At 44.8% G+C, this 17,185-nt stretch overlaps 2 protein-coding genes across 2 annotated transcripts in view; both read left to right on the top strand.

Annotated features, from left to right (window-relative positions):
- Window positions 1-3,218: 3,218 nt before the first annotated feature.
- BTK (Bruton tyrosine kinase) overlaps window positions 3,219-17,185 on the top strand; it is a 55,182-nt gene continuing 41,215 nt past the window's right edge. The window contains exon 1 of the mRNA XM_053580170.1: window positions 3,219-3,348. The gene's annotated coding sequence lies outside the window, so the exon portion shown is untranslated. The remainder of the gene's footprint in view (window positions 3,349-17,185) is intronic.
- LOC128577824 (BTB/POZ domain-containing protein 3-like) lies at window positions 14,395-16,220 on the top strand. The gene has a single exon (XM_053580171.1). It carries the CDS (start codon window positions 14,755-14,757, stop codon window positions 15,985-15,987), a length of 1,233 nt encoding a protein of 410 aa, XP_053436146.1. The 5' UTR covers window positions 14,395-14,754; the 3' UTR covers window positions 15,988-16,220.

Below are 17,185 nucleotides of genomic sequence, written 5' to 3'. Positions count from 1 at the left end.
ACAAATGTTTTTCCCCCTTTTTTTTTTATGAGACAGAGTCTCACTTTGTCACGCTCAGTAGAGTGCTGTGGCGTCACAGCTCATAGCAACCTCCAACTCCTAGGCTTAGGCTATTCTCTTGCCTCAGTCTCTTCAGTAGCTGGGACTATAGGCGCCCGCCACACCACCCGGCTATTTTTTATTGCAGTTTGGCAGGGGCTGGGTTCAAACTCACCACCCTCAGTATATGGGGCCGGTGCCCTACCCTCTGAGCCACAGGCGCTGCCCCATCCTATAAATTCTTTAAAAAAAATTTTAAAGTCCTGTTTCCTGCGGGGCACAGTGGCTTACACCTGTAATCCTAACACTCTGGGAGGCCGAGGCAGGTGGATTGCCTGAGCTAATGGGTTCGAGACCATCCTGAGCCAGAGCGAAATCCCGTCTCTAAAAATAGCTGGGCATTGTGGTGGGCTTCTGTTGTTGTCCCAGCTACTCGGGAGGCTGAGACAAGAGAATGACTTGAGCCCAAGAGTTTGAGGTTGCTGTGAGGTATGAGGCCATGACACTCTACTGAGGGTGACAAAATGAGACTCTGTCTCAAAAAAATAAAGTTCTGGGCGGCGCCTGTGGCTCAGTCAGTAAGGCGCCGGCCCCATATACCGAGGGTGGCGGGTTCAAACCCGGCCCCGGCTGAACTGCAACCAAAAAATAGCTGGGTGTTGTGGCGGGCACCTGTAGTCCTAGCTACTCGGGAAGCTGAGGCAAGAGAGTCGCTTAAGCCCAGGAGTTGGAGGTTGCTGTGAGCTGTGTGATGCCATGGCACTCTACCCGAGGGCCATAAAGTAACACTCTTTCTCTACAAAAATAAATAAATAAATAAATAAATAATAAAGTTCTGTTGCCTTGAAAATTCTTTATTTTATTTTATTTTATTTTATTTTATTTTATTTTATTTTATTTTTGAGACAGAGCCTCAAGCTGTCACCCTGGGTAGAGTGCTGTGGCATCACAGCTCACAGCAACCTCCAACTCCTGGGCTCAAGCAATTCTCCTGCATCAGCCTCCCAAGTAGCTGGGACTACAGACGCCCCCAACAATGCCCGGCTATTTTTTGGTTGCAGCCGTCATTGTTGTTTGGCGGGCCCAGGCTGGATTCAAACCCGCCAGCTCAGGTGTATGTGGCTGGTGCCTTATCCACTTGAGTCACACGCGCCGAGCCTGCCTTGAAAATTCTGATAGATTTATCTGGGATCTGTTTATACAATATAGGATACAGCACCCTGGGGCAAGGAATATGGCAGTGCATGATGTGTCAAGGTGAGCAAGCAGGTCAGGGGCTCCACCACCCTCGTAGTCTGCAGCCAATACTGGCTGCATTTCCTGCGAGAATCCTTGGAGAGAAGATTGCACTTAATACATAAACTAGGAGGCCCCTGAGGAAACATCCAGGTTTCAAGTGACACACTTTGTCTGGTTTACTGATTTACAGGATTAAAGAGAAATGTGTTAAATTACTGTAAATTCTTGAGGCTGAATATTTTTTTTTTTTTGAGACAGAGTCTCACTTGGTCACCCCCAATAGAGTACTGTAGTGTCATAGCTCACAGCAACCTTGGGCTTAAGGGATCTTCTTGCAGCAGCCTCCCAAGTAACTGGGACTAAAGGTTCCTGCACAATGCTTGGCTATTTTTTAGATATGGGGTCTCACTCTGGCTCAGGCTGGTCTCAAACTTTTGAGCTCAGATGATCCACCCGCCTCTGCCTCCCTGAGTGCTAGGATTATAGGCATGAGCCACTGTGGCCGGCAAAGCTGATTTTTTTTTTTTTTTTTTGGCAGTTTTTGGCCGGGGCTGGGCTTGAACCTGCCACCTCCGGCATATGGGGCTGGTGCCCTACTCCTTCAAGCCACAGGCGCCGCCCAAGGCTGAATCTTTTTATCTTTCTTTAAAGGTGGGGATTGGAGAGGATCTTACTGTGTTGTCCAGGTTGACATTGAGCTCTTGAGCTCAAGAGACCCTTCCACCTCAGCCACCTGAGTAGTTGGGATTACACAGAAAATGGGGAAGTGTACGAGTCTTTGTGTAGGCTTACATTCTGACTTTTTTTTCTCAATTCTTTTTTTTTTTTTTTTTTTTTTGTAGAGACAGAGTCTCACTTTATGGTCCTCGGTAGAGTGCCATGGCATCACACAGCTCACAGCAACCTCCAACTCCTGGGCTTAAGCGATTCTTGCCTCAGCCTCCAGAGTAGCTGGGACTACAGGCGCCCGCCACAACGCCCGGCTATTTTTTGGTTGCAGTTTCGCCGGGGCCGGGTTTGAACCCGCCACCCTCGGTATATGGGGCCGGCGCTTTACCAACTGAGCCACAGGCGCCGCCCCACATTCTGACTTTTTTATCTGTAAGGAAAAAATGTTTTCTTAGAAAATGACTCGGCAGGAGCAAATCTTGTCTTTACCTTTGTCAGGCTTTGTCCTTTAGGCTCCCTATTTGAGTGCTCTCCATCCTTTACTATCAAGTTTAACTGTGTGATCCTGAGTTTCCTCTGCCTCTGAGGACAGGAGACACTAAGGACATTCTTCCTGGCCAGTCTCTTTATGCTGTTTCCGCCAGCTCCAGCATTTTTCCTCTTTCCTTTAAGCCCCTCTCCCTGTACTGAACATCTCCACAGTCCTTTAGTTATGTTGTCTCTTATCCTCTATGAGAGAGGCCTGATAACCTGTCTGGTCAACACAGCCCCAGCTCAGCTGGAATCTTACTGGGCTGTAAGTTGAGAAAGGTTCTTTCAGAGGTGGGCTCAAGATAGCAGTGTCGGGCGGTGCCTGTGGCTCAGTGAGTAGGACGCCAGCCCCATATGCCAAGGGTGGCGGGTTCAAACCCAGCCCTGGCCAAACTGCAACAAAAAAATAGCCGGGTCTTGTGGCGGGCGCCTGTAGTCCCAGCTACTCGGGAGGCTGAGGCAAGAGAATCGCTTAAGCCCAGGAGCTGGAGGTTGCTGTGAGCTGTGTGATGCCACGGCACTCTAACAAGGGTCATAAAGTGAGACTATGTCTCTAAAAAAAAAGATAGCAGTGTCAGGGGTCCCAAGAAAATGAAAGGCGGAGATAGTTGCAGGGGAGGGATAGGGAGAGCAGCAGGGAACCAGATAGCATGTGGCTGAGAAGCAAAAAAAAAGACATTGGTTTAAGCCAGGAAACAAAAAAAGGGAACTGAGTGGCTGTGAAAGGGTGGGGTTTGCTCAGACTGTCCTTCCTCTCTGGACTGTAAGAATATGTCTCCAGGGCCAGTGTCTGCTGAGATCGAGTCCCACCTTCCAAGTCCTGGCATCTCAATGCATCTGGGAAGCTACCTGTATTAAGTCAGGACTGAGGTGGGTCTGGGGCATGGCACGGGCTGGGCAGTAGCAGCAGTGTACCTTTCTTGGGACCCCCCCTAAAGGCCAGAGAGAAAGCATGGCTGATGCCATATAACTGCTGGCGGAGGAGGCTAACTGAGGGTTGGATTGTCACCAGCACAAGGCCCTGGCAGTCCCCTCTAGTGGTCAGAGGGGCTGCAAGAGTCCATTCAAGGAGGGCTGTGAGGAGATCAGCAAGAGAAAAAAGTGACATGAGGTGACAATCTGAACAGGTAGCAAATGTTAGAAAGGGACAATCCTGCAAAATTGGGTAGAAAAGTAATGCTGCTATTGGCCGTAGGATAAAAATAAGCCATTTGGTCAAATATTGCTTGAAGACTCAAAATGGACATTTATGTCAATGAGGCCCTTAGAAGAAGAAATTCTAAGAGGCAGATTCTCTGAGTACACGGTAAAAGCTCACACGCCACATTAGGCAGTTGGCCTTTGTGAGCCGGGGAAAAGCACTGGCTAGATCAGGATGTAGGCTGCTTGTTGTGGGCTGCATCAGGCCAAACGTTGCCAGGGTCAGAGCTGGCTTGTTGGAAGAACTGTGTGGAGGCTGTGCCCACCTCGTGGTAATAGTAGGTAAGAGACGGGGCCAAGAGAAAGCAGCCTCTGCTTTAGCCCAGACAGTGCGGCCAACCCGTGAGGTCGTGGTAAAGGTTTCTCCTCTTACCATTGCCTTCCTTGTGTATAGTTTGCTTTTCTTTTGTTTTAATTATTTCTCCTCTTCTTTACTCACCTCCCCTCTGCCTTCTGTCCCCCTCCTTACCTTTTCTCTATCTGCATCTCCTCTTCTTTATACTCTCCTCTGTTTTATTCATTACCATATCCCCTGACACAATGAGCGCTTAGGAAATAATTGTGGAATTGCATTGCATTTTTCTTGCCCCCTCTTCTCTTCCCCTGCTCTTTTCCCTTTCCCTGTCCTCCTCCTTACTTGCCTGGTACTTTCCCATAAGGTGTTTGGCAGCAGAAATATGTAAATAAATGTAAAACCGTTAAAACATGTCTGACAATAGCAAATTCTCAGCAATTGCCATTTTTTTTTCTGTCTCAGAACTATTATAGAAGGTCTGCATAGAACAAATGGTATGGGATTTAAAATAAAAGGGACTGGTGACTCTGATGGAGACATCTTTGGATGAGTTGCCCAGACTCCAAATGAATCCCAATTTCCTGGCCACTCAGCTCTTAAAGCTGAGAAAGTCTTTAGCACAGGCCACGTATTTCTAGAGGCAGGGAGGCAGCAAAGCCCAGAAACTGAAGGATCTGCACATCTCAAGGGCCGTCCTCTTTACTGTTAGTTGTATATTAGTTCTGCTCCTTCCCACATTTTGCATGCCAAGCGCCTGAAGCAAGAGTCCTATAGCCTCTCTGGAGCCTCACTTATGTGATAAAACTATGTCACTCTCCAAATAAGACACAAATAATTATGGCAATCTAAAGCTTTACTAAGCAGCATCCTTTAAGGCTTGCCCAGTCTACTCCACTCTGACTTCTTTTATATTCAGACTATTTAAATGACTTGCTTGTGTGAAAGTTTAAATTGATTATGACTATGAATGTTTGTCTTTAGAATATTTTGTAAACTTCTTATGGTGAGAACTAGTGTAACTTTCCAACTAATTCTAGGGTATAGTTGCTATTTTATTTATTTATTTATTTATTTATTGAGACAGAGCCTCAAGCTGTCACCCTGGGTAGAGTGCTGTGGCATCACAGCTCACAGCAACCTCTGACTCCTGGGCTTAAGTGATTCTCTTGCCTCAGCCTCCCAAGTAGCTGGGACTACAGGCACCCACCACAACGCTGGGCTATTTTTTGGTTGTAGTTGTCATTGTTGTTTGGCAGGCCTGGGCTGGATTTGAACCCACCAGCTCTGGTGTATGTGGCTAGCGCCTTAGCTGCTTGAGCTATAGGCACCAAGCCAACACAGTTGCTATTTTAAATTATCGCTATGATTTATTATTTCCATTCGAGCAAATTTCCTACAGCGTTTCCTTTCAGTGGACTAGACCCCTATCAGGAAGTGACTTAGGTGTAAGGGAAAGATATGGCTTTTGTAAACCAAAGTTTGGGTGTTCTCCAAAGAATCTTTAAATACCTGCTGCTTTTCCCCAAATGATCTGACTGCTGATGTCTGATTGCTAACCCCTGACAATAAGGGAGAGGTGGCATTTTCAATGAAGCAGCGCTAAACAACAATCTAGAAAAGAGGCCTTAATCTATTTCACTCCAAAGCTACTTGGTTATGCATGAAGCCTTCAGGGTAGGGGAAGGAGGAGGGAGAACTCCTCTGAGGACCCAGAAACAATTGGGCCACGTGTGACTTTCAGTTTCTATGGAGAGTCAAGTGCAGAGCAGTGCCTGAGTGTGACCTGAGAGCACTGGAAACCTAAATGCCTTAATCCTTCTCTTCACTCTTTGAAATCCCTCAACAGATGTCCTTGGAATTTTCTTGGTTATTTGAACCTCAAGGGAGAAGCTCATATCAGTGTCCTGCCTCCCTGAAGATAAAAGCATCCATATTATATTATCTCACCCCTAGAAGAAGGAAATTCTAGAGAGTCAAGAGAAGTTAAATTTTAGATAAATCTGAGGTTAGAATATATTGAATTTCAAGATCACTGACTCAGTGAAAAAACAGACTTTCTGCAATACAATCAGAGTTTTAAAAATTATTAGAAATGGGCGGCGCCTGTGGCTCAGTGAGTAGGGCGCCGGCCCCATATGCCGAGGGTGCGGGTTCAAACCCAGCCCCGGCCAAACTGCAACCAAAAAATAGCCGGGCGTTGTGGCGGGCGCCTGTAGTCCCAGCTACTCCGGAGGCTGAGGCAAGAGAATCGCTTCAGCCCAGGAGTTGGAGGTTGCTGTGAGCCGTGTGACGCCACGGCACTCTACCCGAGGGCGGTACAGTGAGACTCTGTCTCTACAAAAAAAAAAAAAAAAAAAAAAATTATTAGAAATGGAACAGAAAAGAAATAAGGATGTGGGGAAAGATTTGGATTGTTTATAAATTCTAGAAAATTGCTCTTTGAAGCTGAAATTGCTATGTTTCTGGAGATTATTACTTTATATGTATCAGAATGCATAATGCACATTCTTTGTGAGTTAGTACATGATGCTAATATAGAGAGCCTAATAACATGGGAAAATAATGATTGAAAATACTAAACAAGAATCTTAGGCTCAGAGCCAGCCACATACACAGGGGCTGGTGGGTTCGAACCTGGCCAGGGCCTGCCAAACAACAATGACAACTACAACAAAAAAATAGCCAGGCATTGTGGCGGGCACCTGTAGTCCCAGCTACTTGGGAGGCTGAAGCAAGAGAATCGCTTAAGCCCAGGAGTTGGAGGTTGCTGTGAGGGGTGATACCATAGTACTCTACCAAGGGCCACATATTGAGACTCTGTCTCAAAAATAAAATAATAATAATAAGCAAACTAACTGTATATACAGTATGGTCTCAAATATGATAAGAAACATGCACAGACAAAAGTAGAAGGAAATAGGACAAAATATTAATGCCTCTGAATAATAAGCTTATAATGATTTTTTTTTTTTTTTTTTTTTTTGTAGAGACAGTCCCACTTTATCGCCCTTGGTAGAGTGCTGTGGCATCACACAGCTCACAGCAACCTCCAACTTCTGGGCTTAGGCGATTCTCTTGCCTCAGTCTCCCAAGCAGCTGGCACTACAGGCACCCACCATAACGCCTGGCTATCTTTTTGTTCCAGTTTGGCCGGTGCTGGGTTTGAACCCGCCACCCTAGGTATATGGGGCTGGCACCCAACCCACTGAGCCACAGGCGCCGCCCAATTTTTTCTTTTTAATATTGCTGTATTTGAAACATTATCTCTAATGAGCATGTGTCATTCTATTTTTTTTTCTTTTTTAAGACAGAGTCTTACTATGTCACCCTTGGTAGAGTGATGTGGCATCACAGCTCACAGCAACCTCAAACTCTTGGGCTCGAGTGATTCTCTTGCCTCACTCAGCCTCCCAAGTAGCTGGGACTACAGCCCGTTACAATGCCCAGCTATTTTTTGCTTCAGTTGTCATTGTTGTTTAGCTGGCCCAGCTGGGTTCAAACCCACCAGCCTTGTTGTATGTGGCTGGCACCATAACTACTGTGCTACGGGCACTGAGCCAATTTTTTTTTTTTTTTGAGACAGAGTCTCAAGCTGTTGCCCTGGTTAGAGTGCTGTGGTGTCACAGCTCACAGCAACCTCTAACTCTTGGGCTTAAGCGATTCTCTTGCCTCAGCCTTCCAAGATGCTGGGACTACAGGCGCCTGCCACAATGCACAACGCCTGGCTATTTTTGTTGTTGTTGTTGTTGCAGTTGTCATTGTTGTTTTAGCAGGCCCAGGCCAGGTTTGAACCTGCCAGCCTCGCTGTGTGTGGCTGGCGCCCTGCCCACTGAGCTATGGGCGCCGCCCTATTTTGGGTTTTCTTGAAACAGGGGAAGGGTCTATTTAGTTGCCCACACATCTTTAAACTTCTGGGCTCAAAAGATCCTCCCGCCTCAGCCTTTCAAGTAGTTGGGGCTATAGGCCACATCACCACAATCAGTTGTATGTGCCATTTTGATATCAACAGGAAAAGTAAATAAATAAAATGTTGAAACCAGGGAAAACAAAAACTAAATTGAAAAAGAAGGCCAAAGGGGCACATAAGTCCATTGTGAAAGACAGACACCTCAGTAGTCACCCTGAGGACAGAGGGACAATAATGAAAGTATTACCTCTGGTCTGACACTGAATATAAATTCACAGATTAGCTAGCTGGCTTGCCTTTCCTCATCTTCACCTGGCCATAATCTATTGTTTCTAGTGTAGGCAAAAGAGAGGATGAATCACAGAGACCTAGAAGTTGCCAAAACCACAGAAGAAACATGTAAAACATTAACAACATGAAGTGCCGTGAAAGAACCAGAGCCCTAATATCTCTTCAAACCCTAAAGCAGATGAGAATTTTCCTGGTTAGCACACAGCCAGAAAACTGATTTTGGCTGGAAGTTTTCACCACAAATTGGTTATGTGTAGCCCTGACCGTAAAGCTTAGCATAAAATAATTAGGTTTCACTGGGGCCCAAACAGAGCTTCCTGGGAACTTAACAAAATTAATTAGGTTATATTCTTGTTATGGTTGTGGGTTTTTTTTTTAAGTTAACTGGTCTTTTATTTTTATTTTTTAATTTACTTTTGTATTAAATCATAACTGTGTACATTGATGCATTTATGGGGTTCAGTGTACTGATTTGATATACAATGTGAAATGCTTACATTAAACTGATTAGGACATCCATCACAATTATATTCTTTTCTTTTCTTTCTTGTCTTTTTTTTTTTTTTTTGAGACAGAGCTTCAAGCTGTCACCCTGGGTAGAGTGCTGTGGCATCACAGCTCACAGCAACCTCCAACTCCTGGGCTTAAGGGATTCTCTTGCCTCAGCCTCCCAAGTAGCTGGGACTACAGGCGCCCGCTACAACACCCGGCTATTTTTTGGTTGTAATTGTCATTGTTGTTTGGCGGGCCCAGGCTGGATTCGAACCTGCCAGCTCAGGTGTATGTGGCTGGTGCCTTAGCCACTTGAGCTACAGGCACTGAGTCGATTATATTCTTTTCTTAATAGTTTTGAAATGTACCATTCATTGCATCATGCACATTAGGTGAGGTCCCCCCAAATATCCTCCCTCCTCCTGCCTTCCCCCTCCCCTCCCCTCTCTCTCATCTTCCCTTCTACTTTCTGGACTATAGTTATGTTTTACCATTTCTATGAATGTATAGGTGCTTATATATTGATTTCATAGCATAGTAAGTAGTATTGAGTACAATGGATACTTTTTTATTTTTCCATTCTTGAGTTACTTTACAAAAAGAATATATTCCAGCTCCATTTTCTTCTGGTTTCAAGGCCAAGGAATTCTCCTCTCTCTCTTTTTTTTTTTTTTTTTTGCAGTTTTTCACTGGGGCTGGGTTTGAACTCACCACCTCTGGCATATGGGGCCGGCACCCTACTCCGTTGAGCCACAGGCGCCACCTGGCCAAGGAATTCTCAATCTAAATCTCAATCAGAACCTGAGAGATACTTGTTGGAACTGGGAAGGTCAAATTTAGCCCATCAGTTATATTCTTGCACTAGAGAATGTTGATAACCAGATTTCATAGGGAAGCATCAAGAAGATAGGACTGAAAAGGGAATGAGGAATAACACAAAGCACATAGTCCAACAGATAAGGTGGACCTGGGTTTGCCACATGGTCTAAGTAACTGAGAATTTGAGAATTCATTCTGAGAGCAAAAGACCACAGCCATGGAAACAAGAATGTTTATGGCAGCATTGTTTATTATTGAAAAAAAGAAAAAAAACTATCCTGAAATTATCAGGAAAAAAAGAAAGAAAAAGAACCCTAAATATCCATCAACAGAATGGAAAAATGAAATGTATTCATCACTTTATGCATATGAAAATGGATTAAAACGTATGAATTAGCCAGGCACAGTGGCTCACGCCTGTAATCCCAGCATTCGGGAAGCTGAGGTGGGTGGATTGCCTGAGCTCACAGGTTTGAGACCAGCCTGAGCCAGAGCAAGATCCCATCTCTAAAAATAGCCAGGCATTGTGGCAGGCGCCTGTAGTCCCAGCTACTTGGGAGGCTGAGGCAAGAGAATTGCTTAAGCCCAGGAGTTTGAGGTTGCTATGAGGTATGATGCCACGGCACTCTGCAGAGGGTGACAAAGTGAGACTTTGTCTCAAAAAAAATATGTATGAACTAGAACTACCCAGATAGATAAATCATAACACATTACATTGAAGGGAGGGGGGAAGTGAGTTGCTGAAAGGTATGTATCACTTACATATAAAAATTTAAAACATTTAGGCTCAGTGCCTGTAGCACAGTGGTTACGGCGCCAGCCACATATACCAAAGGTGGTGGGTTCGAACCCAGCCCGGCCCAACTAACCAACAAAGACTACTATAACAAAAAATAGCTGGGCGTCATGGCGGGTGCCTGTAGTCCCAGCTACTCAGGAGCCTAAGCCCACAAGTTGGAGATTGCCCTCTACCAAGGGCGATAAAGTGAAACTCTGTCTCTTATTTTTTTTATTTTTTTATTTTTTTTTGAGACAGAGCCTCAAGCTGCCGTCCTGGGTAGAGTGCTGTGGCATCACAGCTCACAGCAATCTCCAACTCCTGGGCTCAAGTGATTCTCTTGCCTCTGTCTCCCAAGTAGCTGGGACTACTCCCAAGTAGCTGGGACTACAGGTGCCCACCACAACGCCTGGCTATTTTTTTTGGTTGCAGCTGTCATTGTTGTTTGGCTGGCTCAGGCTGGATTCGAACCTGCCATCTAAGGTGTATGTGACTGGCGCCTTAGCTGCTTTAGCCACAGGCGCCAAGCCGAGACTCTGTCTCTTAAAAAAAAAAATGCCCAGGAATGAGAAATACCAAATTCAATATATTTTTAACTTCTAAGGAGGGAAGGGATTAAGATTGTGGAGTACATAAGGGGATTTTGACTATATCAATAGGGTTTTATTTATAAAATTCATCTAAAGCAATTATAGCACAATGGCAGAATTCTGTAGAATTTTTTTTTTTGCTGTTGTTGCAATTTGGCCGGGGCTGGGTTTGAACCCACCACCCTCGGCATATGGAACCAGCGCCCTACTCACTGAGCCACAGGCACTGCCCAGAATTCTGTAGAATTAATTGGTGAATCCATGAGTGTATGTTATTCCTCATACTTTCTATTTGAACTGTTTTCTAATATAAAATAAAGTCTATTCAAAGTTTTATATTCAGACAGGTGTGGTGGCTCACACCTGTAATCCCAGCACTTGGGAGGCTGAGGTGGGTGGATTGCCTGAGCTCATGAGTTGGAGACCAGCCTGAGCAAGAGTGAGACTTCATCTCTAAAGAAAATAGCCAGGCTTGGCGCCATACCTCAGTGAGAAGGGCACCGGCCACTTACACCAAAGCTGGCGGGCTCCAGCCAGGCCCAGGCCTGCTAAACAACAATGACAATTGCAACCAAAAAATAGCTGGGCGGGCTGGCTGCCCATAGCACAGTGGTTTACAGTGCCAGCCACATGCACTGAGGCTGGCGGCTTCAAGCCTGGCCCAGGCCAGCTAAACAACAATGACAAATGCAACAACAACAAAAATAGCTGGGCGTTGGGGCCAGCGCCTGTAGTCCCAGCTACACTGGAGGCTGAGGCAAGAGAATTGCTTGAGCCCAAGAGTTTGAGGTTGCTGTGCGCTGTGACGCCATGGCACTCTGCTGAGGGTGACAAAGTGAGACTCTGTCTCAAAAAAAACAAAGTTTTATATTCATAGTAAGCAATGACAAGTCTAAAGACAGAGAAGAGTGGGTGTCCTACCTAACACTGTGCTTTTATTCCATCAACAATGAAACATCCTGGAAAGGAAACAAGTGACTCTAGGAATTTACCAATTAGAATCTCCTTGATTTAAAGAAGGAAAATGTGGGGGCTTGGCGCCTGTGGCTCAAGCGGCTAAGGCACCAGCCACATACACCTGAGCTGGTGGGTTCAAATCCAGCCCAGGCCCGCCACACAACAATGATGGCTGCAACCAAAAAATAGCCAGATGTTGTGGCAGGCGCCTGTAGTCCCAGATACTCGGGAGGTGGAGGCAGGAGAATCGCTTGAGCCCAAGAGTTGGAGGTTGCTGTGAGCTGTGATGCCACAGTACTCTATCCAGGGCAACAGCTATTATTTAATAAGATATTAAAAAAAAAAGAAGGAAAATGTGGGAAAGCCTGGCGAGGCTAAGAACAGTCCTGTGGAAGAAAGTATAGTTAACAGGCATAGAGCATCATTACCAGCCTGGAGGAATATTATAGACTCTATAATATAGAGGAAAGTGACCAAATCCCCTGTGTTTACCACCATCTCCTTCCTTGCTGAACATTCCTAAAAGATGCAGAGGATTATCTCTGTCTTTTTTTTTTTTTTTTTTGGAGACAGAGTCTCACTTGGTTACCCTCGGTAGAATGCCGTGGCATCTTAGCTCACAGCAACCTCAAACTCTTGGGTTCAAGTGATTCTCTTGCCTCAGTCTCCCGAGTAGCTGGGACTACAGGCACCTACCCCAACCCCTTGGTAGTTTTTAGAGATGGGGCCTTACTCTTGCTCAGGCTGGTCTCGAACTCCTGAGCTCATGCAATCCACCTACCTCGGCCTCCCAGAGTGCTAGGATTATAGGTGTGAGCCACAGTACCTGACCTAGAGGATTATTCTTTTTTTTTTTTTTAAGAGTCAGAGTCTCACTTTATCACCCTCAATAGAGTGCTGTGGCATCACAGCTCACAGCAACCTCCAACTTCCGGGCTTAGGTGATTCTCTTGGTTCAGCCTCCCCAGTAGCTGGGACTACAGGCACCCGCCACAATGCCCAGCTATTTTTTTGTTACAGTTTGGCCGGGGCCGGGTTCGAACCCATCACCCTTGGAATATGGGGCCGGCGCCCTATCCACAGAGCCATAGGCGCTGCCCAAGAGTATTCATCTTAACTTCTTTTTTATGAGAGCCATGGGGAATAACAGGGCCTTGATGTAAGTGGCATTATACATCATCAAAGATAAAAAAAAAATTATCCTTCTGGAAGGCAATGAAGCATAGAACAGAAACAGCAAGGGCTATACATTATATAGGTGTAGCTAGCAAGGGCCAAAGGTGGGTAAGATTTGATAAGTCACATAAGCTCTATGAGTCTCAGTTTTCTCATCTGTTTGTTTTGAGGAATAAATGAAATAACACATGTAAAATGCCTGACAGGTAGACAGCACTGAGAGAAACAAGAGGTCCCCCCATCCCCCTAGGAAGAGAAAAGGAATGGCCAGAATCTTGCAGGCAGATTAAGTAGTACTTTAAAGGAGAAAAAAGAAAAAAATTACCGCTTCTTAGATACTCTAGCTAAGTAGTTATATATGAAGTATGATTTAGTGCTTATGACTAACTAGCATCTCATGGACTCTTCCCAATCATAGGCAGACTGTATAGTTTTCTTAATTTTGTTCTGGTGTTGCCCTTAATAGAATTTTATCTTATGATCAAAGATAGGAGCCAAAGATCAGCCAAAGATTTACTGATTCTGCAAATGCTATTACTATTAATTCCTTGGCATAGTCCAATTTATATGATGACTGAACTCTTTATTAATAAGCTTTCACTTTCTGAATTCTGCTGCTCCATAGGGATCTGGAAGGCATGTGAAAATCCTTGAATTTGTAGTTCAATAAAGAAAACATTGTAACACTGAAACTCTATATTTTAAATGCAGAGCTCTGTATCTTTCTAGTATTTACCCTCTTTCCTTTTATCGTTTTCTCTTTATGAACAACTGTGCGTGCGTGCATGTGTGTGTGTGTGTTTGTATGATACTCATGTCACTTCCGTTTCCACCCCCCTTACCCCTTGAGTGAGGTGCAGGGTCAGCCCTCACTGTGCGTATTTTGTGGTCAAATAGACTTTGTAGGCTGCTGAAATTGTTAGGAAAAAAATGTGGGCCTTTCCCAATAAGTACCCATGGAAGCTCTACCCTCTAACTACTCTTCGACTTAGAGCTGTCCCTGATACACCAGCCTCCTGGACAACACAAAGACGGATGCCTTTCCTTTCATGTCAATTGTCGATGGACCAGCAATGCCTAAGGAAGACCTACCACATTTTCAGGCTGTGTCAATCTGGACTGGAAGACAAGGAATAGGAGGAAAGCAGTCAAAGAAGGTGATATCATACCATGGAAATCCTGATGATCCTCCAACTCACTATGATCTAGAGGTGGAGGCCATTTCACCCCTGGTTCAGAGGGGCTATAGCTAGTGAAAGGCTTACTTACTTCCTCATACTTAGACAAGCACTAAGCCCTACCCCAACACAGTCACTGGACAGAGAAGACTTAATCTTGTACAAACTGGATTTGTTCTAAAAACAAAACAAAACGTGCCCTGCGTGCCGGTGCCTGCCGAGCCCGCCGGGCGCTGGATCCCCGAGTGCCCGGCCGGGGCCTGAGGAGCTGGCACCCGGCAAGGCGGCAAGCGGCGGCGGCGTCTGATGTAAGGAGAAGCGGGGGCGAGACGGTAAAGAACAGGTCCAAGAAAAGCTCGGAGAAAGCAAACAGCAGCAGCAGCAAGTTGCCCCCAGTTTGTTATGAAATAATTACCTTGAAGACTAAAAAGAAGAAGAAGATGGCTGCTGATATATTTCCTCGTAAAAAGCCAGCCAACTCCAGCAGCACCACTGTCCAGCAGTACCACCAGCAGAATCTCAGTAACAACAACCTTATACCAGCCCCAAACTGGCAGGGTCTTTATCCTACCATTAGATGAAGAAATGCAGTGATGTTCAATAATTATTTGATGGCAGATGTACATTTTGTGGTCGGGCCACCAGGTGGGACTCAGCGGTTGCCGGGACACGAATATGTTTTAGCTGTTGGGAGCTCTGTGTTCCATGCGATGTTTTATGGAGAACTTGCTGAAGACAAAGATGAAATCCGTATACCAGATGTCGAACCTGCTGCTTTTCTCGTTATGCTGAAATATATCTATTGTGATGAAATTGACTTGGCTGCAGACACAGTGCTGGCCACACTTTATGCTGCCAAAAAGTACATCGTTCCTCACCTTGCCAGAGCGTGCGTGAACTTCCTGGAGACCAGCCTGAGCGCCAAGAATGCCTGTGTGCTCCTCTCCCAGAGCTGCCTGTTTGAGGAGCCAGACCTGACCCAGCGTTGCTGGGAGGTGATTGATGCCCAGGCTGAGTTAGCTCTCAAGTCTGAGGGATTCTGTGATATCGACTTTCAGACACTAGAAAGTATCCTCCGTAGGGAAACTCTGAATGCCAAAGAAATTGTGGTTTTTGAAGCAGCTCTCAACTGGGCTGAAGTAGAGTGCCAGCGACAAGACCTGGAGTCGAGCATTGAAAATAAGCGCAAGGTCTTAGGAAAGGCCCTGTACTTGATCCGCATCCCCACCATGGCCCTCGATGACTTTGCAAACGGTGCTGCACAGTCGGGAGTGTTAACGCTCAATGAGACCAACGACATCTTCCTGTGGTATACTGCAGCCAAAAAGCCCGAGCTCCAGTTTGTGAGTAAAGCCCGCAAGGGCCTCGTTCCTCAGCGCTGTCACCGTTTCCAGTCATGTGCCTATCGGAGCAACCAGTGGCGCTATCGGGGTCGCTGTGATAGCATCCAGTTTGCAGTTGATAAAAGAGTGTTTATCGCTGGTTTTGGGCTGTATGGGTCCAGCTGCGGCTCTGCAGACTACAGTGCCAAGATCGAACTCAAGCGGCAGGGTGTTGTCCTGGGCCAGAACTTGAGCAAGTACTTCTCGGATGGCTCCAGTAATACATTCCCGGTGTGGTTTGAGTACCCGGTGCAGATCGAGCCAGACACCTTCTACACAGCCAGTGTCATCCTGGATGGCAATGAACTCAGCTACTTTGGACAAGAAGGCATGACAGAAGTTCAGTGTGGCAAAGTGACCGTCCAGTGTCAGTGCTCCTCAGATAGCACCAATGGCACTGGGGTCCAGGGAGGGCAGATTCCTGAACTTATATTCTATGCTTGAAACTTACTTCCCCAGCAGTGTGAGCTCTGGGGTGCATACCTGTCTCTGCTTGCTTTACGCTTGCTTATCTGCAGATACGTGATCAGCGCAGGTAATTTGTAATGAATGAAGCAGTAGGCAATTTCTAATTTCCTTTAACCTTTTAATTATGTACAGGCAAAGATGCAGCATTCTGCTTTTAACTATATGCTTAAGAAAGCCAAGTTCTTATTAAGGCTTCGTGATTTTTTTAGTGTTGCGTGTGTACACCTGGGGAGATTTTGTGCTTTCCATGTGTTCCACTGACCTCCCAGTTTTGTCCCTCTGAAGATAATTTTGTATCACTCTGAATTTCCTTTTGGACTTTATTTGATGAATAGAAAGAAATAGTCTAAATAAAATAAGAGTTGATAAATAAAATAAGAGTTATTTTTTAACAGAACCCTTTTCTTCCCCCCAAAACAGATAAACCTCAGTGTACAATTTTGAAAGAAGTTTTGCTCTGTAATAAGTAATAATTTTGAAAGTAGACAGTAGTCATGTTTGGCTCTTATTTTATTCCTTTTAAATATATATCTTCTGGGATTTTGTTTTTTAAATCCTAAATTCATAAGATTGTTACATAGTAAATACTTCAAATATCATTGTAAAATAGGAAAGTAAGGAATTGGGCATTTGGTTAAGCCATCACTTCTGCTACAAGCAAATTTATATTCTTGTAGTTCAGATGGCAAAATATTACAATACAGACATTTCTTTTAGAAGTAATTATAAAATTGTCAATAGAAAAAGTTGCAGTCCTACTAATTTAAACTAAAACAATTTCAAAAGGAAACCTAAAAAAGGTCCTGTACTACAAATAGTTTGTTTCGCGTTAAAATACATAGTTTGAAAAAGCCAGATTCTACTTAGCCTTTTATCCCTACTGTTAGCTTGTTTTTTATAAGTCGTACTATATAGAATTCTATTCCCTGATTCCCCCTTAAAAAAGGACCAAACATTCTTTATATGAATGGAGTAACAATTAGTTTTGTAGCATTATATGTTAATGTGATAAGATACTTTTGTTCTTTTTTTTTTTTGTCTGAAACATACTTTATCTGATCTACTTTGACCATATATTCTTTTCTTCATCAATTGTAATTCTGTCCTGTTCCTGGACTGCTAGAATCTGACCTCTGGCCATCATTAAGTGCCAACCTGCCTGCAGAGTTTTTAA

Source organism: Nycticebus coucang, chromosome X (genome assembly GCF_027406575.1).
Source record: "Nycticebus coucang isolate mNycCou1 chromosome X, mNycCou1.pri, whole genome shotgun sequence".
Classification (NCBI taxonomy): Eukaryota; Metazoa; Chordata; class Mammalia; order Primates; family Lorisidae; genus Nycticebus; species Nycticebus coucang.
This window is presented reverse-complemented; position numbering and strand designations above follow the sequence as displayed.